The sequence below is a fragment of the Acomys russatus genome, chromosome 18 (assembly GCF_903995435.1).
Source record: "Acomys russatus chromosome 18, mAcoRus1.1, whole genome shotgun sequence".
In the NCBI taxonomy this organism is placed as follows: domain Eukaryota; kingdom Metazoa; phylum Chordata; class Mammalia; order Rodentia; family Muridae; genus Acomys; species Acomys russatus.
The window spans coordinates 3695924-3721105 of NC_067154.1; the positions used below are offsets into that span (position 1 = coordinate 3695924).

The 25182-nt window shown below is 48.4% G+C and overlaps 1 protein-coding gene across 2 annotated transcripts in view; it reads left to right on the plus strand.

The window, feature by feature from the left end:
- Positions 1-25182, plus strand: part of Spata13 (spermatogenesis associated 13) — a 79149-nt gene that overhangs the window by 12472 nt on the left and 41495 nt on the right. Inside the window, exons 1-3 of one of the 2 annotated variants that reach the window (XM_051160655.1) lie at positions 2737-2979; positions 6598-6960; positions 9683-9827. In XM_051160655.1, coding sequence (XP_051016612.1) covers positions 2911-2979; positions 6598-6960; positions 9683-9827 — 577 coding nt within the window. In that variant the 5' untranslated portion in view covers positions 2737-2910. Of the gene's footprint in view, positions 1-2736; positions 2980-6597; positions 6961-9682; positions 9828-25182 lie in introns of those variants that run through there. The other variant, XM_051160654.1, reaches the window with a different exon arrangement.

Consider the following 25182-nt stretch of genomic DNA (forward strand, 5'->3'; position numbering starts at 1 on the left):
GGCCATAAGTCCTATTTAGATCTCTGCACTTGCTTTGAACTCTGAAAAATTGTCATTCATCTGGGATCTTAGAAAGTCTTACTTAAGATCCTAGGACACACATGTAGAGCTCACACACATGCACGCCAACAGCATGTGGTTTGGGCTGGCTTTAGGCTTCTTGTTGATTGTGACGCAGTAGTTGTCATTTAAGGGATAAAAGCACACAGGTTGAGCATTCCAAATCCAGATGTTCAAAATCCAGAGTACCCCAAATTCCAATATGGGCTGAGCGCTGCACAAGTGAAAACTCCTCACCATAAAACTGTTCTGTGCATAGAATTGTTAAAAAAAAAAAAAAAAAAAAAAAAAAAAAAAAAAAAAAAAGACCACAAATTACTGTTGGGCTGCCTCTAGTGAGCTGTATGTGAAACAGGAGTCAAATTTGCTTTTAGAGTTGGACTCTGCTTAGTTTGGGCTTGTATTGCTTTGATAAAGACCAAAAGCACCTCAAGGAGGAAAGGGTTTATTCCCTCATAAGAGGAAGTCAGGGAAGGAACTCAAAGCAGGAACCCGAAGCAGAGCCTGTGGAGGAATGCTGCTTGCTAGCTTGCTCAATGTCTATTCTTACACACCTCAGGGCTGTCTGTTCAGGGGTGTCACTGCCCCCCAGTGTGCCGGGCCCTCTCACATCAATCACTCACTAATCAATAAGGTGTCCTACAGACTTGCCTATAGAAAATCTGACGGAGACAAAACCAAACCAAAACAAAACAAAAAAGAAACAAAACAAAACAAAACACCAAAAACCTAGCCAGGACAAACCCAGCCCATGAAATCTCTCTTTATTTTTTACAGGCAAGTACTCTAGAATCCAAAAATAATCTTGTATACCTTGAGAACATGGTTGAGGAGAAGGTTTTAATTGTGTGTAGATTTGAGTCATCGTACAGCCAGGGGTTTCTGGAAGAGTCCAGGGCAGGGAGAGAAAGTAGATTGAACGTGGCCAGCACACCGGACCAGGCCAGGCCAGGAGAGGTGAGGTGAGGTGAGGCGATGTGAGGAGGAGAGAGGGAGGGAGCGAGAGAGAGACACCCAAGAGAGAGGGGATCAAGAGGAGAAGGCAAAAGAGAGAACCCGTGGTCAACATGGCAGAGTTATAAGGGATTGAGAAGCTGGGGGAGGAAATATGGCTGGAGAAGTTTAGGGTGAGAAGAGCCGGGAAGAGCCACCAGTACCGGTACCGGGTGAGCCTGGAGGCCTACGTGAGCTTTGGTATGCTAAGAGGCACCACAGGCAGCCAGTTGTCTAGGTTTCTCTTGGACTTGACAAATCTGAATCTCTCCCATCCCAGGATTTGGGTAAAGATACTCAATGTGTAATTGTAAGCCAGGATTTGGGTTTGTGAAGGGTAGTGAGCACCTCACGCCAGTTTCATTTTGCTGAAGTGGCGCCCTGGACTGACGTCATAGCTCCTGGACTCTGGGAGGTACTGTCTCCCTAGTACTCCCTTGGGGGGGGGGGCTGTCCTGGGAGATTAAATGGGAAGCCTTGTGCCTCTGCTTCACGGTGAAGCATCTTCCATTAACTCTCCCATCTCCTTGGGTGAAGCTGATGTCCTAGCTGGGTCCAGGCCTGTGGTACCCCAGGAAGGTTCTGGGAAGTAAGCTTATTGCAATATGCATTTCAAAAACCTGTAGCTCCATCACTGTGGGTTGTTTGTTTGTTTGTTTGGTTTGGTTTGGTTTCTTAAGAAATGGTTTTTCTATATAGCCCTGGCTGTCCTGGAACTCACTCTTGTAGACCAGGGTGGCCTCAAACTCGGAGATCCGCCTGCCTCTCCCTCCCAATTGCTGGGATAAAAGGCGTGCAGGGCCACCACTGCCTGGCAAAGTGTCTCTAATTTCATTACCTGTAATATTTTTGTTTGAGTTCCCCTGCTGTCTTAGTTAGCCAGACTTACCTAACAAGGGATACACAGCGGATGGCTAAAACAACAGACAGTTGCCGTCCCACAGGTCAGGAAAACACAAGTTCAAAGTCACAGTGCGTCAGAATCCAATCTCTGCAAGGCCCCACCTTCTTCAGCTTCTGGTGGCAGTGACAGTCTTGGGCTCGCCAATGCGTCACTCCTTGGCTGGGGATAGAACTTGGGTGTTACAGAATGCCTGACGAGCAGGCTGTAACCCCATTGGCAGCGGAGGCAGAAATGACAGAAGGTCAAGGTCATCCTCAGCTACAGGTCCAGCTGGAAGCTGACTTGGCCTACATAAACCCCTGCTTCTAGACAGGCGAATAAGCATCAGTCTTCCAATCCTTCAGTACCTGGCTTCCTTTGTGTTTGTATCCAAATTTTCCTTAGCTATAAAGGCAGCAGCCATTGGTTTAGAACCCACCGAATCCAGGGTGAGCCCGGTGCAGGGTGGATCACCTTGCACAGCACCCAGATACTCAGTGGTTAGGGTCCCATCCGTCTTGGGGGCACCTGACAGCTGCCTCTGTTGTCTGGCTTCTGAATATGTGTTATCAAGTCAGGTTGTTTTACGAACTGTTTTTCATTCTTTTTTATCTCCAGTTAATAATTTCCTTTCACAGAAATGTTTCAAAGTAACGGTTTATATTAGTTTATATTAGGGTTTTTTTGTTTTTGTTTTTTTTTTTTTGTAGCTGGTGGGTGTGTAGAGAAGTCCTGTATAGGAAGAAAGCCACTTTAGAAGAGTTCAGAAAAGCAAGAGTTAAGAGGGCAGGCCCCAGAGTGCAAGGTCTGTTTACAGAGGTTTATGGCTTGGGTGTGACTCAGTGGTGGTTCAGGCTTCAGAGACTTGGAGACTTGTGAGTTGAGCCTGCTGGACTGGACCGGACCGAGCTCTGGATGGCTGTGTAGGGCCCTGATCACTGCTTTTAAAAAGACTTGAACAACTCTGGAAAAACATGGGTATGGCCAACTGCCTGTTCTTCCAGTGTGTGTGTGGGCCACCCCTGGCCATGGCTACATCTCAGGTAGGTTTTCAGCCTGCAGACGAGGATGCTTGCTGAAGTGTGTTTTCAGTTCTAAGAACGGGCCCATTAATCTCTATACTCTTGGCGGTGAACCTGGACAGAAAATTTTGCTTAAAATAAAACGTTGAGTTTAGGATCCGTGTACCTGTGAGCAGAGCCTGTGCCTGCTGGCATGGCTGCCATGCATAAGGCCGAGGCTCTTCCGTATGTAGCCAAGTCCACCTTGGCTTCTGAAGGGATCTGGCTCTTTCCTGCCAAGGGAGCAGCATATGAATGCGAGCTGGAACCCAGGCTTCCCTGCGGCTTCTCCTGAACCGGACGTTTCAAATCCATGTGATATTTTGTACCTAGATTTTAGGATCCCTAGAACACTTTGGTGCCTTTTAGCGGATCTCGTGCGTCATCATGGGAGCTGTGCACACACTGAAATCCAGCTCCGTTGGATCTCGGTTTTGCTGCCTGTGTGCGGCCAGTAGCTGGAGAGGCATGGCCGGAATACTTGCAGGGCTGCTTTGCCTGTGCCTACCTGGCCCAGCCCCAGTCACTTCCTGGTACATTTCTTTTATTTTTGGCATCAGTAAGAAAATACAAGTTGCATGTTACATAATAAGCACAAAGCAAAGCCTCGAGCTATTCAAAAACAACTTGTGTTTTGAATGTTTCTGAGGAGGTAGAGAGGCTCCAGGCTCTGGTTTTGTTCTGTAATCTTCCGTTTCTCTCGCAGGTTGTCGATGGTCCTCATTAAAATGACATCATATAAATGGATTCGTTCTTGCTGTGTATTTGAGTTGCCCATGTCATTTGAGTTAGTAATTTGCTTCAGTCCCCCATAATCTGATTTTCATAGAATTCAGAAAATGATGTTAACCTTATGATTTTTTTTTTTTTCCTTTTCCTGTGGTAGTGTTAGGAAGGATAAAAACATATATATCTCCTCCTGGCTGTGTGTGAGTTCACAAAACAAAACAAAATCCTCTGGTAGGTGGTGAGGACTTGATGCGAGGGTCTTTTAAGAGGTGTCAGCAGGCTGGGAGAAGAGTAAATAAGAAAAGCCAGGGTTGTATTTCTTCCGCGCGCGCCACCCCCCCCCTCCCGCCAGTGTGAGAAAATGGGGTTGGGGAGGGCCTCTAGGACCATTGGATCCTTTGGGGAGACTGTATAGGCAGGTGACAGGGTTTGGGGGGAGCAACTTTTCTCAAATGTCTTTGGCTGGCATAATTTGTGGAGTTTAGTTTGCCTTTTCACAGTGTCCTGAAGGTTCAGGACAGCAGCTCGGGGAGACTGTGCAGTGCAAGTTCAGAGGCCACGTGACCCGCGGTGGCAGTGTGGTCCTGGGCAAGCCACTGCCCTCCTTCCTCCTACAGTGTTTGTGATTTGAGGACTGCAGAGGTTGGTGTGGAGAGTCTATATGGTCCAGCCTTTGCATTAGCACAGGGTTCATGCTCGAGGAACTGTGTTTAATTGTGGGGTCCAGGATTTTTAGCTGGATACATGTACTCTGTATCCTTTTTAGTCTTTTTGAATTTGAGAGTCCCACTGTATCTTAGTGAACACTTTTAAACAAACCTCCGTTTTAGGACTATTGTTGCTGGCACGAGGTTTCTCTTCCTGTGCCTCCACCATTTAGCTTTCTTTGGGCCCAGACTCTCTCATGGACAAGGTGGGGCCAGGCTGCCTCAGATCACTGTGTCATCCCTTGGCAGCCACCTGCCTTTGATGCTTTGATGCGCCCACTGCCTGCTCTGCTGCCATCCCTGCCTGCCTTCCTGTGTAGGCTTTTCTGCCTACTCTGCACATCCTAGCGCCCCTCCCCCGGCCTGTGGCTTCATAGCCTGTTCAGTTTGTGTTTCTAAAAAATGAATAGGGGAGCCGGGCGTGATGGCGCACGCCTTTAATCCCAGCACTCGGGAGGCAGAGGCAGGCAGATTGCTGTGAGTTTGAGGCCAGCCTGGTCTACAAAGTGAGTCCAGGATGGCCAAGGCTACACAGAGAAACCCTGTCTCGAAAAACCAAAAAAAAAAAAAAAAAAAAAAAGAATAGGGACATAGGGACAAGCTAGGTGAGTAGGACCAGCCTGTAATCTCAGTACTTTGGGGGTCTGAAGGAGGAAGATTGCCACAGACAGACAGACAGACAGACACACACACACACACACACACACACAGAGTATTGCCAGCTTGGCTCACATTAACTGCTGTGCCTACTGCTGACAGCTACTGCCAGTCTCTGGACTAACCCAGTCCTTCTTGCATCCAGACTTTGGGGGGAATCTGCCAAGTAGACTGGTACCTATTTCTAGGCAGGACAAGCCCCTGGGGATGACTTCTCTGTGGCTCTCTTTGTAGCATGACAGCTGACTCTACCCTATAAGGCCTATCCTGCCAGGATTGCGTTTCAGTCACTTGAGTGAGGTTACTCACTCGGCCCCTGGCCCTGTCGGGGATGGATACAGGAGTCATCCTGACTCCAGACCATGCGTTTGCTTGGTTCCTGATTGCTTTCGAAAAAGCATATGAGGCTGGGTAGGCCTGGCAATGCATAACTGCTTATTCAAGAATGGCAGGGAATAGGTTAGAGTTCAAAGCCAGCCTGGGATACATAGCAAAATCCGGTCCTCCTCCTTCTCCCTCAAAGATGGAAAGCTTATTTGAAGAATTAGAAGTGGCGGGCATCTTGCTCTAGGTTTGATCCCAGGACTCCTTTTGACTCGTGGATTTTCTGTCTTGTTGTTTTGAAGCAGCCTTCTTTAGGTAGCCCAGGCTGGCTTGAATCCTTGTCCTCTTGTCTCTGCCTCCCAAGCACTGAGAACACGGCATGGACCACCACGCTCAGCTGAGGCTCACGAGATATGCATTTGTGAGATTTATCCTGTCAGAGGGCCAAGGTTAGCCTTGCCAAGTCCACACAGCTTGTTCGCGGTCTGATAGTTCTAGGAACCCTACCTAACTCAATCCATTCCCACCTGACTGTGGCAGGGGTGCTGGGACCCTCAGGTGCCAAGCCCTCACAGCCCTGCATGTAATCTTCTCATAGCACTATTTGTCAGTAGCATGTGCACTGAAAGAAGGGACTTGAGGGCAGTTCTGGATCTTGTTACAGGCGTACTTCAGGCGGCTGTCGCTAACTGCCTGCGGTTAAGCATATTTGGGAAACACCCACCTTAGCTGTATATCCATTTTATTATTGTGGACCTTCTGGCATTCTTTTTAAAAGGTTTTTCGAGACAGTTTCTCTGTGTAACAGTCCTGGCTTTCCTGGACTCGCTTTTGTAGACCAGGCTGGCCTCGAACTCACAGAGATCCACCTGCCTTTGCCTCCCAAGTGCTGGGATTAAAGGTATGCGCCACCACCGCCCGGCCCTTCTGGCATTCTTAATGTCTCAGGGTAGCTCATCGCTGGTCCCCCAAACATCTCTTAAGCTATAGCGTTAATTCAGCCTGGAATCAGATTCGGCTCATTTAACCCACAGTGAGTTGTGTTCACAGTGTGTCTCTGTGGCGCAGTAACTTTAGGCAGAGTCTGTGGCTTTGCAGGGGGGTGGGCTGGGCAGCAGGCATCCGTCCCGTTGTTCACACTTGCCCGGATCTCTGAGCTCACTCGGCCTGTTCATTTGCAAAGGTGGTGACTGAGGATGACTGGCGGCAGGGCTCAGCCCAGGAGGAGGAGCAGAATGAGGCACCCCGAATCTCCAGGAGGAGGTGGGGCTCAGGGAGGCGCACCCGGCCACGGCCACTATCTGACTATGGCCAGCTTGGCAGCAGAAGCTTGTCCATTCCTGAAGATGCCATTGCTGCAGACCCTCCAGATGAAGACCACGTGGACAGGATGCTCCCAGCAAGTGTGACCACCACCAGCCAGGACCCACGTGCCCCCTCAGGGTGTTCCAGAGGAGGCCGGAGAAGGCGACCCATATCCGTGATTGGAGGGGTCAGTTTCTATGGCAACACCCAGGCCGAGGATGTGGAGAACCTCTTGGTCCAAGTAAGAATTGATGTCTCCAACCATGGCCAGCAGAGACACTCGGCTTCCTCCTCTGTCCTCCCTGCAGACTAAACTGGACACTGCCTTTCCTTCTGGAGGAGGACGTACCTCTTCGCCCCTTTTCCTCCTGACTTTGAAACTTGCTTGGATTCACACTAACAGCCTGCTCTCTCACAGTCTGCTTTCTAATCTCCTCTTTTCCTGGAGCCTCGGCTCCCAGCACAGACTTGCCACTTGTCTGAGAAGCCTGAGACCTGAGCCTGGGGTGGGGGGTGAGGGGGCCGGGCACCATAGCCTGCATGGTTTTATCTAGTTCGCTTCCTGAAGGAGTGATTGTTGAAAGACAAAGTGGTCTGCTGTTAGAATGCAAACATAGGGACTAAGTGAAGATGAAAGCAAAGGGGATGGGGGCCCGACATAGCTCCATAGCTCTGTGATGGACCGTTGGTTTTCATGCACGAAGCCCTGCCTGTGTTCCTCCCACCACCACCCCTGCCCCCGCCCTCCCCAACAGAGCAGCAGACCATGCTTGGAGAAAAAGCAATTTCTTTCATCTTCTAAAATATCACACCTCTCCCCAGTGACTCATCACCCACAGTTCCTGGAGTGGACCCAGGCTTGGAGCATGCTAGGCAAGCTCCGTGCTGTGGAGCAGCACCACCATTTCCGGTTGCAGTTTTGCTGCAAGGTTGACCATAAACTGGTCCCTCATCACATTTGGCAAATCTCAATCTCAATCTCTCTTCTCTCTCTCTCTCTCTCTCTCTCTTCTCTCTTCTCTCTTCTCTCTCTCTCTCTCTCTCTCTCTCTCTCTCTCTCTCTCTCTCTTCTCTCTTCTCTCTTCTCTCTCTCTCTCTCTCCCCCAGATTGATTGATTGATTGATTATGCAACACTCCGTCTGCATGTACAACTACATGCCAGAAGAGGGCACCAGATCTCATTATAGATGGTTGTGAGCCACCATGTGGTTGCTGGGAATTGGACTCAGGACCTCTGGAGGAGCAATCAGTGCCCTTAACCTCTCAGCCATCTCTCCAGCCCATGGCAAATATTCTCTTAAGAGCATAGTGAGCACTTTAAGGTTATGGAATATTCAAGTAAAGAGCCTCTGCTGGAGATACTCATGTTTCTCTGCCTGTTTGGCCCAGCTAATACTATGACTGTGATCACACAGTCAGAGAAGAGTTTATATAATAATTTATATCTTCAGTTTCATTTTTGAAAGCCTGCTAGGGAAAAAAAAAAAGAGAAAGAAATTCTATATGAGGCTTGGGCTGTGTGCTAAAGCTCTTCCTACCAAAATCAGCACAATATCTTGCTTGTAGCAAACACTCAAAAAAACAAAACAAACAAACAAAAAAACCAAACCAAAACAAAAAAAAGCTCTTGCTTAATTCAATTGAGTTAAATTCTTCAAGTAAAATTAAAATCCCAGTGTGGTGGCACACAGCTGGCACGCAACAAAATCCCAGCTCTTGGGAGAGGGATGTGTGTGGTGTGTACAGGTTGGGGGTAGGGGAAGAATTCAAGGCCATCCAGCTACTGGAGGCCCTGTGTGGATAATGAGTCCTTGCCTCCAAAAACAAGCGAAATAACACAAGCAAAAGTGAAGTTAACGATACTCCAAGGCCTTTTAAGATTCTTTTGTTTTAAGGTGTCCCACTTGTTGGGAAATACTTCTCAGCTAAACTGAATCCAATTGTAAAATAATCTGAATGCAAGACACAGCCGAGGGATAATCTGAGACACTTAGAACACACTTTAGTTCTGGACGGCAAGACAGTATTGTGTCCAGACACGGTACTTGTGCCTGTAATGCTAAAGCAGAGGCATTGTGGCACTGAGGCCAGCCTAGACTCCAGAGCGAGACCCTGATGTACATGCCAAAGCACAGCAGGAGAGAGACAGCTCAGTGGTTAGTTCTTCTGTTCTAGAACACCCGTGTGGGGCAGCTTGTATCGTCATGTAACTCCAGTATGAGGGGATCAGACACCCTCTCCTGGTCTCTGCAGGCACCCACTCATAGGTGGCATAGACACACAGACATGTACACACATACATACACACACACACACACACACACATAGTGTATATATATATATATATACATATATATATATATATATAATCTTTTTTTAATAATTTACTTTTTAATTTTATGTGCATTGGTATTTTGCCTGCATGTATGTCTGTATGAAGGTGTCAGATTCCCTGGGCCTGGAGTTACAGATAGTTGTGAGCTGCCATGTGAGGCTCTCCGGCAGAAGAACAGCCAGGGCTTTTAACTGCTAAGCCCTCTCTTCAGCCCCCCGCCCCCAAATAATTTTGTAAATGAAACAACCATGTCTGTGTGCTGTGGCCTGGCCCTAGCTTCCTTAGATGCTACTCTGGGCAGCACACCTTTCTAACATAGCTCTGCTGCTGTCTTGGCTTCCTCTCCCTCAGAGGCCTCACTTTCTCTCCCTGTTTCCTTCTGGCATGGTGCTCACAAGTGGGATGAAATGTGACTGAGCCATCTTTGAGGCTGCCTGTTGAAACTTTTTAGCACAGCCTGTTGCCACTGAGCCTCGTGCTGCCGCCGCCAGCAGCTGCTGGTAGGCTTTGAAGAAGCCAGTCCACATCTGCCAGTGGCTTCAGGGTGAGAACACAGAAACGTTTTGTGGCTCACAGGAGCTGAGACTTCCTGGCACATTCTCACAGCGTTTTCACTTCCTTTCGCAGCCAGCAGCCAGGCCTCCCGTGCCCGCACACCAGGTCCCACCCTACAAGGCTGTGTCTGCCCGCCTCCGGCCCTTCACCTTTTCCCAGAGCACTCCCATCGGGCTTGACCGCGTGGGGCGCCGGCGGCAGATGAAAGCATCCAATGGTGAGTCTTGGGGCTTCCTCTGTGGCCCCAACCTTTTGTCTTGTGCCAGGGAGGTGCCTGAGGCACCAAGGTGATTCTGTACGTTACCCATCTGGATTGTTATCTGGATTACTCCGGTTTTTATATTTAAACCCCGTTCTTACATCTCCACACCCAAGTTGCTGCAGAGCCATCCCAATGTGTACTGACGTTGGGTTCGAGACCGAAGGTTCTAGTGTGGAGGGTAGTTTGTGTTTGCCCTTGTTCCTAGGCTGCGGGAGCACCATGCCGGATCGCTCCTGGCTTCTGCTAGCCTCGGGCTCCCTGGCTGGCGGGAGCAGCCCATCTCCACCTGTGCACTCTGTGGCGTTCTCCCTGCTGCAAACATTGTAAGGATAACCAGTCTCACTAAAGTGGCCTCCGTTCCTAGTGCCCTCATCTTAACTTGCCACCTACAAAGACTGTGTTCTCATCTAGGTCACAATTAGGGGTCTGTAACAAGGATGTCATCATCATTTGGGGGGGGGGGGTGGGGGGGCTTTTCAGATCAATCAAAAGTGCTCCAGTGACAGTATAGATGTCTGTCATGACTGCACGTGCTTTAGATACCAACAAAGAGCAGGAATGCATGGAAGATGCTAGACTCTTAGGAACAGAGTGGGTTTCTGCTCGGCCCCTACATACAGCCGAACAGCCTGTTTCATGTTTTATGTAATGCTTTTTAAATTTATTTTTAATTTTTTTATTTGGTTTTTCAAGAAAGGGTTTCTCTGTGTTAGCCTTGGCTATCCTGGACTTGCTTTGTAGACCAGGCTGGCTTCGAACTCACAGTGATCCATCTGCCTCTGCCTCCCGAGTGCTGTGATTAATGGCGTGCACCACCATGCCCGCCTCGTAATGCTTTTTAAAATTAAAAAAAAAAAAAATTAAAAACAGAAAGACCTTAGGGTTCTCTGGTTGAAAACAGCAAAACTGACAGACTAGTTTAGGAAAAGAGGGGTATGTGACTAAATACAGCATTTGGTAGAGTGCTTGCCCAGCATTCACATAGCCCTGAGCTCAGTCCCCGCATGAGTGGTGTGGAGTGGCGTGGGCAGGTAGTCTCAGCAGGAGGGAGACGGGAGCAGTAGACTCAAGTTTGAAGTCTTCCTCAGTTACATAGTCAGTTTGAGGCTAATGTGGGCTATATGAAAAATTAAATTTAAAACGGGGGGGTGTTGGGGGGAGGTCAGAAAAAACAAACAAACCAAAAACATCAAGCCTTGTGTGGTGGCCCACGGCTTTAAAACCCAGCACTCAGAAGACAGAGGCAGGCAGATCTCTGTGAGTTCGAGGCCCGTCTGGTCTACAAAGTGAGTCCAGGATAGCCAAGACTACACAGAGAAACCCTGTCTCAAACAACCAAATAAAATAAAATAAAATTAAATTAAAAAATAAAGGCCAGGTGTGGTAGTGCACACCTTTAATCCCAGCACTCAGAGGCAGGCAGATCTCTTGAGTTTCTGGCCAGCCTGTTCTACAGAGCTAATTCCAAGATAGCCAGGGGTACACAAAGAAATCCTGTCTAGAAACACCTGTCCCCACCCCCACCAAAAAAAAAAAAAAAGAAAAAAACTCATCAGGAGAGTGTTGGGTGCCCCAAGAGTGGCTAGGGAACTAGATGGAACTTTTGTGGTGTCAGGGCTCCCAGTAGTCCTGGAACCTCAAGAAGCAGTGTCGCAGAAGGCTGGGCATGGTCCCCCAGGGGAAGGGAGAAGGCCAGCCTGCCCCACCCTCCTGTCATGCTTGCAAGAGTCAGGCTCCCAGGATAGTGGCTCTAGCTGTTAGAGCTCAGTGGCCTGGTCACAGTGCAGCTGGTGCGTCTGGTATCCACACCCCCTCGCCTCTGCGTTTGTGCAGGTGGATAGTTCCCTGCCGTCAGTGTGAGTACAGGAGAAGGGTAGGCATTGCTCCCAGAACAGCGGCCAGGTGGTGTCAGGAACAGATTGGTCCTGAAAAAGTCCTCCCTTGGCTTGGGTCCACTCCTGCTTTCTCTGTCCCTCTGCAGTGAGCAGTTACTGTGCAGCAGAGAGCAGGGACCAGGATCCGATCCCTTAAAGCTCTGTGAGAGGAGCATGAGCAACAGGGACCTAGTCAACAGGACAGGGCACTATGGGGATGCTCGGTACTATGGAGATGCTCGTGTGTCACCCCACAGTGCTGTACCTACCCCTGATACCATGGAGATACTTCTTTTTCCCTGGAGATTCCCCCACAGGCCTGTCACCTCATCAGATACCACTGGGCCTATGCCATCTATGCTGGGAGGTAACTCTTGGGTGCTCTTCTGGAGTTTCTAGCCCTGGCAATACAATACCATAGTGGACGGCAGCAGGGAGGGATTTGTGAGCCAGTGCACATGCATTCATGTCATCACAAAAGGCACTTCTCACTGCCATGTCCTCGGAAGCCAGGCCATAGGCGGTATGTTTTCACTCCGCGTGCCCTCCTCCAACTGTCTGCTGCCTGCCTCTCCCAGCACCCCTAACCGTGTAGGGATCTGTGTCAGACAAAGCGATCCTACTTTATAGCTGTGTTCTTTTTTTCTCTTTTCCTCAAAAGTCGGTTAACCTACAAAAAAAATGTGTGGTGCCTCAACTGTGAGGCAGGGGCTGTTGCAGTAATTTTAGGATACAGCATTTCAAAGACTATACAGATGACTTCTGTATGCAGACTTGTGTCTCATGTACTCAGGGTTGACTCACCACAGACTGGGAAAACTAAGAAGAACTATATCTTCACCGAACAGACCCTGGCTCCTCTCCCTAGAACACACACCCAGTGCCTCACATATGGTGCACACTCCAGCCCTGCACTTTTCAGGACCTAGTCCCTAGACTAGCTGAGCAAGTGTATGCACGGTGTTTTCCCTGTACTAGTATTGCGAGCCGTCTAGAGATGACTTCCAGTATACGGGAGGATCTGTGTGTGTTACATGCTAAGGTCCTCCTGTTTTAAGTAAAGGACCTTGAGCATCCACAGAGAAGCCTGGCATCCAAAGGGCCCCTGGAATACAGAGGGGTACTATACATTCCACCATTTGAATAGATTCCTGGTAGGATTCCACAAGTCACTAGTAATGCTTGTGAGAAAATGAGGAGAGGCCATGGAGGATAGGGCCCGGCAGGCAGGCAGGCGTGACACTTGAGTAGCAACCTGGGTGACTAGGAAGAGGTAAAGAGGTAGTGAGGACCAGCAGCAGATGGCTCCACTGAGGTGACTGAGCTCCGGAAACATGGACAGAAGGGGGCGCTGTCAGAGATCGTGGCTAAACAGGAAACAGTTCATGTTCTGAGGATGTGGGGTTCTGCCTAAGCAGGGAGCCATTGCCAACAAACAGTTCTAGTTTGTGCTTCAGTTAAAAACAACAACAGAGCCAGGTGTAGTAAGACACCCCTTTAATCCCAGCACTTGGGAGGCAGCGGCAGGTGGATCCCTGAGTTTGAGGCCATGCTGAACTATAGAGCAAGTTCCAGGACAGCCAGGATTACACTGAGAAACCCTGTTTTGAAAAAAACAAAAGCAAAAACAACAGCAAAACCTCTGTGTGTGTGTGTGTGTGTGTGTGTGTGTGTGTGTGTGCGCGCGCGCGCGCGTGCACGCGTGTTGAGCATCTGTGGGCACAAACATGCCATGGGTGCATACGGAGGTCAGAGGACAACTTGGCAGGAGTCTGGTCTCCCTTTTTACCACATGAGTCTCGGGGATCAAACTCAAATCGTCAGGCTTGGCGGTGGGTCCCTGCACCCTCCAAGCCATCTTCCTGGTTTCTGGGTCATGCTTCGGAAGGAAAGAGAAGAATGGCCAAGCCTGTGTGGTGGTGCATGTCTGCAATGCCTGGAAATTAGCCAGGTTAGCGTGGGCTTCACTATGATTTCCAGGCCAACCTGAGACTGTACAACAAAACCCTAAAAGTGAATAAAGATTAAAGACTGAAACCAGAGAGAGCAAAGGAGAAAAGCAGGCCCCGTAGTTTGGAGAGAAGAAAGATGGGCACGAAGGCTGCTCTGTGAATCCACAAAGGCCACCCACAGTTCCCACTGGGGTGTCCGTTTCCCTAAAGCAAGAGGAGGCTGAAATGACTAGCTCCGTCCCTGTCTGACTGTGGGTAAGAGCTGGGATGTCCCACAGAAGGACTTCTCCCCTTGGAGAGGAAATTCCGTTTCGACAGAGCAGCACTGAGCAGGAGGGAAACGTTTTGCAAGCATGCTGTGGAGTAAGAGGGTAGCTGCTTCTATGTTTACCCGTGGTTTCCGGCTGTGGCTTAGCATCTCCCCCACCCCAGTGACATGAGTCATAGGTTCACAGCATGTGCCCCTGCAGGGTATCATGGCAGCCCCTGTGTGTGTCCCTATACTTCCTAGACGATTGGGTTCCATTGAGGTGGCGCTGCCAGTCCACTGGGGAGTTCTCCGTGGCATCTGGGAGATGCTATGGCTGTCTATGAGCTTTTGGTGAAGGCCAGCGAAGAGGCAGGAGTAATCTGTGTCTAGCACAAGTGGCTTTCTCAGTGAGGACAAATCATTGCCTCCTCCTGTTACAAAAATGTTCGTTGTAAACAGCTTTCCACAAGTAGCTATCTAGCTCCTACACAGAACCATATCATTAACCGCCGCGAGGACAGGCCCTGCGGTCTCACTCAGGCTGCGCACCCTTTCAGCAACTATGCTCTGGTGGGTGTTTGCTTTCTTCGTGAGTCCACTGAGCCACCCATCAAGGTGAATAGAGAAGATTATCCTATGTCTGCATGGCAAGCATTGTGCCCACATGATTATTCATTCACACAGTGTCTTTCGAGGTTCACTTTGCAAGCTTTGAGGGTCCTCTGATATGTCATCAACCCCTGGCTCCGCATCAAGGCATAGCCCTCTCTATTCAGCCAAGCCATTGGCTCCCCAAGCTCAGTCTGTCTTCTCCTACCGAAAGTTACTCTGTCCTGGGTGCAGAATGACCAGGTAAAGAGTGGGAGCTTGGTGACAGGAATATGACTCACTTAGTGTAGTATTACCTGCTGTGCAGGAGTACCTCAGACGCAGGGCCCTGGGTTTCCCTGTCACACTGGCTGACCCACAGATTACATGCATCATTAGCCAAGTGACACCTTAATGGAGGTGCTCGTCAGCATTGTTCCTGGGGACCCCAAGATCAGGGAGGGACAACCAGAGACTTCATGGGTCAGATCAAGGCCTTCCTGCCTGGGGACCGCAACTACCCATTATCCCGCAACAGGTGTTTGCTTCACTTGCATAGCTGATGAGGTCTCCATGGCAACTGAGGCATCTCTGGCCTAGATGCCTCATCAGTCTGGAGCTTATGGAAGCTGCCACCATGCTCACTCACTGGTCCGTGGCTCCTGTTGGACCATTTCCTACCTCTCTGCCTGATGAGTTAGGGACCCTTTCTTTCTAAATGCAAAGAGCTTATATTAGTTTGCTTTCCGATTCCATGATAAAACAAGCAATGTGTAAAGGTTTACTATGGCTTCCTACTGTTCCGGAGGGAGGAGAGTCCGACCTGACAGATGAGGGGTTGGGGGCAAGCACGACAGCAAGCAGCAAGCGCGGCAGCAGGAAAAGGAAGTTTGGCATCTCATACCTTCAAACGCAAAGGAGAGCAAATTGGAACAGGGCCACGGCAGTTCTCTCTCAACGTGTCCCCCATGTTCTGCTTTCTCCAGCGAGGCTATACCACCCTTCCAAAGGAGTGTCACCAACTGGAGCCAAGTCTTCAAATCCATGAGTCCGGGGGCGACAACGGCCACTCTCTAACCACCACATTCCACTCCCCTGGCCCCTGTAGATCATGTAAAATGCAAAATGCATTTAGTCTCATAGTCCTTCAGGATAAACTCATTTAAAAGTCCAAATTCTCTTTTGGGAGTCAACATAATCGTCTCGGTTTTCCGAGACAGGGTCTCTCTGTGCAGCCCTGACTGTCCTGGAACTTCCTCTGTAGACCAGGCTGACCTCGAACTCAGAGGGCCACCTGCCTCTGCCTCCTAAGTGCTGGGATTGAAAGGTGTGAGCCACCACCACCTGACTTCAAGGTAATCTCTTAAGTGTGCAGACACCCCACCCCACCCCGACACACACACACACACACACACACACACACACACACACACGCACGCACGCACACAAATTAAAAAGCTAAGTAGATACTTTCAACATGTAACGGTGGCACAGAATATACATTCTATGCTGATTAGTTTTGTCAGCGTGACACCAACCTAGACATAGCTGGGGAGAGGGAATTGAGAGGGAATTCACCTGTGGGCAAGTCTGTAGGGTTTCTTCACTAATGGTTAATATAGACGGGCCACTGTAGGCAGTGCAATCCCAGGGCAGGTGGTCCTGCGTGGTGGAAGAAAGGAGACTGAGCAGACCACGAGGAGCAAGCCAGTAAGCAGCATTCCTCATGGCCTCGTGTCCGATCTCGCTTACAGGTTCTTCCACGGCTTCGCTGGGTGAAGGACTGAAAGCTGTAAGATGGCACGAACCCTTTCTCCTTCAAGTTGCTCTTTGTCAGGTGTTTCCTCACAATAGAAAGCTTAGGGTTTCTATTTCTACTGAACAATGACATATTCCCTTTCCGGAAGGGAGGAATGGGGCACAGAGGCAAGATCAAAACCAAGCACGGCAAACCCCAAATCCTATAGCTCCATGTCTGGTGTCAAAGTGCTTGGGATGACTTTGCTGCCTGTGACATCCTCCTTTGGGCAGAGTCCACTCCCTTGTGTGCGGCTTTCCTTCGGGGATGTCTCACAGTCTCGCATCCCCCCGACATCTTGAGGTCTCTACCACAACCTAAGCTCCACACAATGGCCCTCGCACAGCCTCCTGCCCTCTCACGTAATGTCCTTCAGTGACTCCCTGCCACAGGCTGCTGAGCCTGGGTGGCCCCTTCACTCCAACTCTTCAGGCCTCAAAATCCAGCACCACGTGGGTAGCACTGTCAAGTTGCTCTGTTAGCCTGGGATGGAGCATGGCCCCCTCAAGCCACATTAGCAAAAGCTTTTGTTTATCCTGTTCCTTTCTAGGAACAGGAAAACACCCCAGGTCTTTTTCTTTCATAGGTTGGAAGCTTCCGCTGGAAGTAGTCTTACCTTGAGGGTACCTTTCCCTTTATTCCAGAGAGGAGCCTGAGGCCTCTCCATAACAAGTGCAGCCTCTTTTTAAGCCTGAGCAGTGGTCACACATTAACGTAGCAGTGTTTTTTTCTCTCCAGACTATACATTTTGTATTTCTTTCTGGCTCACTTGCTCTCTTGCCTTGTACACCTGTGCATGCGTTATTAGTACTAACTTCTGCACAGATTATGCATTATGTTGCCCTGAAAATTTTCCCCATCAAATAAATTGGTCCATTACTTTTAAATTTGCCTTCAGCCAGAATTGTTGTCAAAATATTAGTCCTTGCTGCTCTTTGAAGCCTCCTGAACCAAGTGTCCATGTTCTCTTTGCTCTTGGATCTCCTATGAGGATGGACCACCCAGCCCTGCCTACAATATTCAACTGCTTTTCCAGTCCAAAGTTACAAAATCTTTCACATCCCCTCCCCCCAAGTCAACATGCTCAGCTTCTTCATAATAAACCCCACTCTTTGTACCAACTTCTGTCTTAGTTACTCTTCTGTTTCTGGGATAAAATACAGAAGGGTTTTATTTTGGCTATGGTTCCATCATAGCAGGAAGAGGATGGTCATGTCAGCCAGCAGCAGGCATGGCTGCAGGAGCATTACCTTCACTAGCAGGCATGGCACAGGGAGTGTGAACAGGAAGTGTGGAAAGGCTGTGAACTCTCAGAGCCCACCCCACGGTGACGTACTTCCTCTAGCAAGGCTGTACCACCTTCTTGGGACCAACCAAGTGTGCAAATACCTGAGCCTGTTGGGGACATTTCTCATTCTAACCACCACTGAAATGTTCAGCACACGAACCAGCAAAGTTCTGAAATGACTCCCAGCTCGATGAGCCCACAGACTGAATACAGGTACTACCCAGAAAGACACAACTGGTTTAATCAAAATTATGTTCATTGATAGACTACTGATGCTAGTTTTAAACTCTTGCCTTATTTGGGATATTTACTGCCTCTACCTCCCTTCTCCACCCCAATCCCTACCAACACCCCAATACTAGGTGTGAGAGAAAGAAGGTTAGTAGGGAGACGGGGCATAGACCACTTTACTTCTTCAAGCTCTTTAGGATCTATTGAAGCTTCTCTCTTCCTGTAGCTACATACATACATACATACATACATACATACATACAATAAAGATTGAATTAAAACAAACAAAAAAGATCCATGAATCATTAGTTTGTTAGCTGGGGCAGTGACTGTATCAGCTACTTGGGGGGCAGCAGGACTGTATCAGCCCCTGGGGTGGGGGCTGGACCATCTAAGTGAGTTAGTTCTGAGGAAGAATTAGCAGAAAGAATCTAGGCAAGGCTTCCCTTTAGGAGACGACTTGGAGAGAGAAGGCAACAGAATGTGAGGGGCAAAAGTTGATCAGGAAGCTTGTTTACAGCCCTGTAGTTATTTAAGGTTGTGTGTGTGAAGTGTGTGACTATACATGCTCTGTGTGTGTGTGTGTGTGTGTGTGTGTGTGTGTGTGTGTGCGTGTGTGTACATAAGAGCGCAAGAGTCCTTATAAGCTTGCTGGCCAGCCAGCCCCAGGGACCTGCCAGTGTCTACCTCTCGGTCCTGAGCTTACAGCCATGTCACTTTATGCTTGATAAGAAATAGTTGGCATAAAATTCGAGAAAATATTTGTAACCACTCAGCCTCTGTGAGTGGAGTCCCCAAGGAAGAGTTAGCTTATTTCTCCCCCCTGGTGGGGCGCTGTGAACATCTGCAGAAGCAGAACCGCCCGTGCTCAGCGGTGGAGCACATGCTCAGGGTGCGGGAAGCCCTGGGCTTCCTCTTAGCCACCGAAGACAAGAACCGACAGCCACAGTTTTCTTAAGATCTAGAGATGTGAATGTTTGTCACTGGTAGGCATTCTTCTGCCGACTAAATGAACCAATTCAAGCCAAATTAAAGGATTAAAGTCAGGTTTATTGGGAGCAGCTCTTGGCTGGGTTCACTGGTCCCAAGGAACCGGGGCCAGGGAAGTCACTATGCTGACAGGGAGACAGAGAAGGGGGCAAGGAAGGAAGAAAGACAGAGTATGCACACGTGGGGTGGGGTGGGCTGGAGGGAGTGATGAAAATGTCTAGATTATATAGTGAAGAGCCTCTTGGGGAGAGGAAGCCCAGCCCATGGGCTGGAAAGTTCAGGTAAGGACTGAGGGATACTGGGAGAATCTGGTGGCCAGGTGTGTTGCTATGTTAAACATGCACCTCAGCTGCTGGTCCCGGGTCTGAATCCCAGCAGTTACTCCACTGTTCTGTTTTGTACTGCTGCCCTTGTGAGACATGGTCTTGTTTGAGCCACTGATCTCAAACCCAGGATCTTTCTGTTTCTGCTGTTCAAGTGCTGGGATTATAATTGTGCGTGAACATACCCAGCTAGCTAATGCTCTCTCCCGTTCCTCCATCCCTTCCCCTCCTGCTCCCCCCCCCCCCCCCCCCCGGCCTTTCTCTCTCTCACTCTGAAAGGAAGATCTGTGCCTTCTTACTAAAGTGGTCTCTCTTCTCATGCCTTTGCCACTGTGCTGTGATCTCTCTAGCTCTGGTCCCTACCCTCTTATCTGTTTAGAAACCAACCTTATCTCTTGGTAGCCCACACTATGTGTGAAGGAAGGCCACGTGGCCAGTCCTGAGGACTGCCTTTCTACAGTATGGATATGGTGTTGACGATAACAGGGTCAGGGGGATGAATCACAGCAGCACTTACCAGTGTCTTTAGAAAGTCCATCGATAAAAATGCCGAGGCCAGCTGGGTGTGGCAGTGCATGCCTGTAATTGCAGCACCCAGGAGGCTAAGTCGGGAAGTTTCTGCAGTTTAAGGCCAGCATGGGCCAAATAGTGAAACTGCTCTCTCTAGAATTCTAGGGATGGGTCCCAAGGCCTTGAGCATGCTGACTAGGCCAAGGCTTTGCCATCAACCTACATTCCCAAATGGTTCTTTCTTTCTTTCCTTATTTATTTGCTTTTAAGTTTGAGTGTCTCTTTAAGTTTTTTAGACTACTAGCCTTGAACTCAGTCTGTATCTTGGACAGGCTTTAAACTTAACATCGTCTTGCCTCAGAGTCTTACTTGCTAAGATACAGGGATGTGCTACTGTGCCTGGCCTTCACAGCCCTCTTACTTTCAACACACACACACACACACACACACACACACACACACACACACACACACACACACCATGTAGTATTTATATTTCTGAGTCTGACTTGTCTATATAGTTTACCAAAAGTCATATCGGATACTTTCTTTAAAAGTTCTTATTTCAGTTTGCTAAGATAAACCATGATTATCTTAGCTGTCTTAGCATTTTAAACTCTTGGTGGAATTTTTATGGACCATAAACAGAAAGATACTGCATGCCCATGCACTGATGTCAGTAGGTGTGGATGCAGCGCCTTCAACAAACTGTACTCAGGACTAGGGTCGACCAGTTGGTAAAGTGTTTGTCACACTAGTATGAGGACCTGAATTCAGATTCCCAGCATCCATGTAAAACTCAGGTCCGGGCAGCTCAAGCCTGTAACTGAAGTACAGAGAGGCAGAGACAAGAAGATTCCTGGTGTAATAATTAAAAATCAGATGCCATGCAATCTCTATGAATGTGGAGATCTTTATTTGGGGAGGAGGAGAGGGGAGAGGAGTTAGGTCCTGAGTGGGCCATGGAGGGAGAGAGGCAGTGGGAAAGACTGTGGGTGCGGGTGGGGATGGGGGTGACACAGAGACTACCGTCATTCTAAGTTAGAAAAGAGAATCAAATGAACCCAGGCTAGATTCCTAGTGTCCCAGGCTGACTCTGAGGAGGTTTCCTCAGAAGATGCAGCATCTCTAGCCGTGTTGCCGTAACCCAGAGTCGTCACCATACACATGGAAGCAACTGCAGTCTCATTAGTCCCCTGCCCGGCCCCGTGCCCGGGATCCAACCCTTGTATATCCCAGGCTGGTGGCTCTACCACTGAGCCACACCCAGCCCTTCCAACTGTGGTCCTTCCAAGGCATGATACAGATAAGGAAGAACTTCATCTACGAAGGACATCTGGGTAAGATCACAGCTGTCCTTCCTTACCTGTGTGTCCCACCTTTACTTAAAGAACAAATCTCAGATAAAAATATTTGGAAGGAAAACTGTGGGCAGATTGAAGATAGACATTTTCCTCATCGGCACTCAGCAAGCAAAGCCATGTAGCACCCTTTTACACTGTAGTTACGCTGTTTTGGATGTTGCAAGTCAGCTAGATTAAATGATTAAGTGACTAAAATGATTAAAATGTGGGAAAGGATGTGTATAGACTCTGTCTTAGGGATTCGAGCATCCCAGGGGCCTGGAAATCAGCCCAAGGGAGATGTACAGGAAGCTGGCCAACTGTCTGTGACGCACAGCAGGCCAGCCAATGACTGGTGTGAAGGGTGGGGCTTTGAAAGGCTGCTCTGAATGCCTTGTTTGGTTGTTAAGGAAGAAATGACGTAAAGTTGGGTTCAGGAGACACACACACACACACACACACACACACACACACACACACACACACACACACACCACTCAAACAGGCTTGTGGTCCTAGTACTGGGAAGACCAAAGCTAAGAGAGCAGGACTTTGAGACTAGTCTGCGTTACATGCGGGCCCATTTCAAACAAACTATGAAAGTACTACAGATGGACTGAAATTGACCACTGTTTTACGGTGGCCTACAAAAACAGTGCAAAGCTAGAACGAAGCAGGAGGATAAGATGTACATTCTTTTTTCTATTGTTTTTTGTTTGGTTTAAAGTTTTGAGGCAGCATCTCACTCTAGAGTCCAGCTAGCCTGGAACTCACCGATGTAGGCCAGGCTGGCCTGAGACTCAAGGCAGCCTTCTAGCTTCTAAGTGCTGGAATTACAGCTATGTAGCATACATTTCTCAGTGATTTAAAAAGCGATCTTCAGCATATGACATACTACCTTTTGCTTTAAGAAGAACCCGAGAGAACTGTTTTTAAATTTCTTTTCTTCGTGATTTTCTTTTTGTTTTGTGCAGGTGTGTGTCACCAGTGTTGGCTGCTTTGTGGGTTCTTTTTCTTCCACCCTTCTCCACCCCTTTTCTTCCATCCTTTCAACCCCCCCCCAACACTAGATAAGAGAGAAAAAAGGGTAAAGAGGAAAGGAAAGAGATCCCTGAGTGAAGTCAGCTCGGAAAGGGGGTGATGGTATCTTTGTCCTATTTCCTGCTGAATAGGGCATCTAGTTTCCTTGGGCAAGTCAGGATATCTAATTTCTTCTTGTTTCTTCTTTGCTCATGACTACTTCACAAACTGAGACCAACAGCAACCAACAACCCACCCACCCACCCACCCCCCTCAGGGCTCCAGCATTCTGAAAAGTCCCCAGAATTCCAAATGTCACACAATTGCAGAAACGATCTATAGCTGGCAAACTCGCACCCCTGCAGAGCATGAGGCAGATCATAGTCAGCTGCTGCAGTGAAAAGGAAACGGAAGTGAGGGGATAACAATCTGGATGTAATCTGAATAAATTATTTAAGTAAAAAAGTTTTAAAAGAAAGGTCAAAAACAAACAAAAAATAACAAAAATGAACTGGGCGTGGTGGCACACGCCTATAATCCCAGCACTCAGGAGGCAGAGGCAGGCCGATCACTGTGAGTTCGAGGCCAGCCTGGTCTACAAAGCGAGTCCAGGACTGCCAAGGCTACACAGAGAGACCCAGTACAACAACAACAATAACAAAACAATGAAACATATTCTTATTAAGAAACCAAAACTCCCAAATTCTCACTACAGGCATGTGTGTGTGTGTGTGTGTGTGTGTGTGTGTACATGATTGCAGGTCCCCAAGGGGGCCAAAGGCATCATGGCCTCTTAGAACTGAAGTTGTAGGCAGTAATTCTGAGCCTTGGGACATAGATGCTGAGCATCAAAGTCCAGTCCTGCATGAACAGTACATGCTTGTAACCACCTAAGTGTCTCTCCAGTCTTTGAGGAATGCTTTGAAGAAACTTTCTGCCCTTAAAAAAAAAAAAAAGCCAGTGCTCCTACCACAGAAAAAATTTGCTGCTTCTCATACAATTGACACAGCAGTATTCCCAATATCACCTACTTGGAAAAACTTGCCATGAGTGTTTGCCAGGGCCGGGAGGATGATCAGAAGAGGGTAGTGGGGAGCTCCTGTGCCATCTTTCTGTGGTCCCTGTGGATGGGTCCATAGTTTTGCAAACTGGTCAAGGCTGAGGCCAGCATCTTCAGTCTGCCTTGGAGCCCCCTCCCAAGCTTCAGGGAGCAGAGACCTTGGGGTGCCCAGCAGTGAAGTGTGGGCTTAGCCTTGTAGGAGCTTGGGGAGAGTGGGAGATGAAAGTCACCCAACTAGTAGGCACTTAAGGGATCTGAAGGCACCTAACATTCCCTTTGGGGCTCTGCTGGGCCTGCTGCAGCCTGCTGCTGCCCCCCTGTCCTGCCTCTCCCTGGTCCACCACCACCCCCCTTCCTACCTGGCCCTGTCCCGGTGTGGCTGCTATGCAACTGCCCAGCGCCTTTCTTGCTTGCATCATCTGTTACTACACAGATTTAAGCTTGCCTTAGCTAAATACGAAAATGTACCAGGCCTTTCTCTGTGTTTAAAGGCCAATAGTTTAATATTTCAGTTGTGTAAACAGAGAGACCTTTCCAGATTTTCTCCTTCTTCTTCTTCTTCTTTTTTTTTTTTTTTTTTGGTTTGGTTTTGTTGTTGTTGTTGTTGTTTTTGTTTTATTTTGTTTTGATTTTCAAGACAGGGTTTCTCTGTGTATCCTTGGCTGTCCTGGACTCTCTTTGTAGACCAGGCTGGCCTCAAACTCACAGCGATCCACCTGTCGCTGCCTCCTGAGTGCTGGGATTAAAGGCGTGTGTCACCACCGCCCAGCCAGATTTTCTCATTTCATAGTGAAATGCACACCTAACTCAGAAGGACAAAGATATATAAACATAATTATTTTCTTTTCCCTTACTAGGAGCTGACACTAATTTTAAGAACACCTTGGTGTTGGTTCAAGTGTTTGGGTTTCTTTGTTAAGACAGGGTCTCACTATGTAGCGTGGCTGGCCTGGAACTGACAGAGATGTACCTGTCTTGTGCAGCGTGGTCCTTGGCACTGGTTCCATGTTTTTTTGTTTTTGTTTTGTTTTGTTTTTATGATCAGTTGTTAACTTTAGACTTTCAGGACGTGCTGCGTGACCTGTTGTGAGGCCCCTGTCAGTGTCATCTCTGGAAGTACCCTGGCTGCTCCAAGCCTTTCTGAGCCACTCTCTTTTGTGGTGCTTTCTGTGCAGGAATGCCAAGGCACACTCAAGGGGCCTGGGACAGTGGCCAGGCTAGGCCCAAGCCTTTGATTTAGTTTGTTTTTCCTTCTGTCCTATTTGGGTTTCATTTTCTTCCCTTCTCTCTTGTTTGTTTATAAGTTAGATTTTTAAATGTGCTGCGACATCAAAGAAACTTCTATTTTCTTAAAAATAGGGACATTGTGGTACACATGTAAGCTAGCTCTTGGGAAGCAAATTCAGGAAGATCAAGGATTCAGGGGTACCTTTGGCTACAGAGTTATACTGGCCAGTGTAAGACCCTGCCTCAAGAACAAATGAGGAAGGTACTGAGACTACAAGCCAATCCACTATCCTGCCTCTACGTTGCTTAGCAACCTCTAACATCATCACCTGCTTCCCCCAGATGTGTGCCAGATGCGCTTCAGCTGCACACCAGATATGAAGGACCAACCTGTCATTGTGTTCTCTCTCTGCCTTGGTTTCTCTCCCCTTCTTTGTCTGGGGCGTCCGCCCCCCTTTATATAATAAATCTCTTCCTAGTAGATCTGTTGCATGGCCTCAATATTTATCATTATTATAACAGATACATTGTATACATGTATGAAATTATCAAAGAATAATAAAAAATTAATTAGTTAAACAAATAAATAAAAGCCAGGCATGATGGCTTCTGTCTGCAATCTCAGCACGTGGGAGATTTTTATCTGTGGTTCAGCACTTGAGACTAGAATATTGTAAGGAGTTCCAGGCCAACTCCAGTGACAATATAAGACCCTGAGCAAAAACAAAAAAACAAAACAAACCAGGCCTGGGCAGATGGCTAAGTGGGTAAAGAGCTTGCTAAGGAAATACAAGGACTGGAGTTCAAAGTCCCAGAACCAGTGTAATGTTTGGGAGAGGGGTGGGGGTGGCTCCTA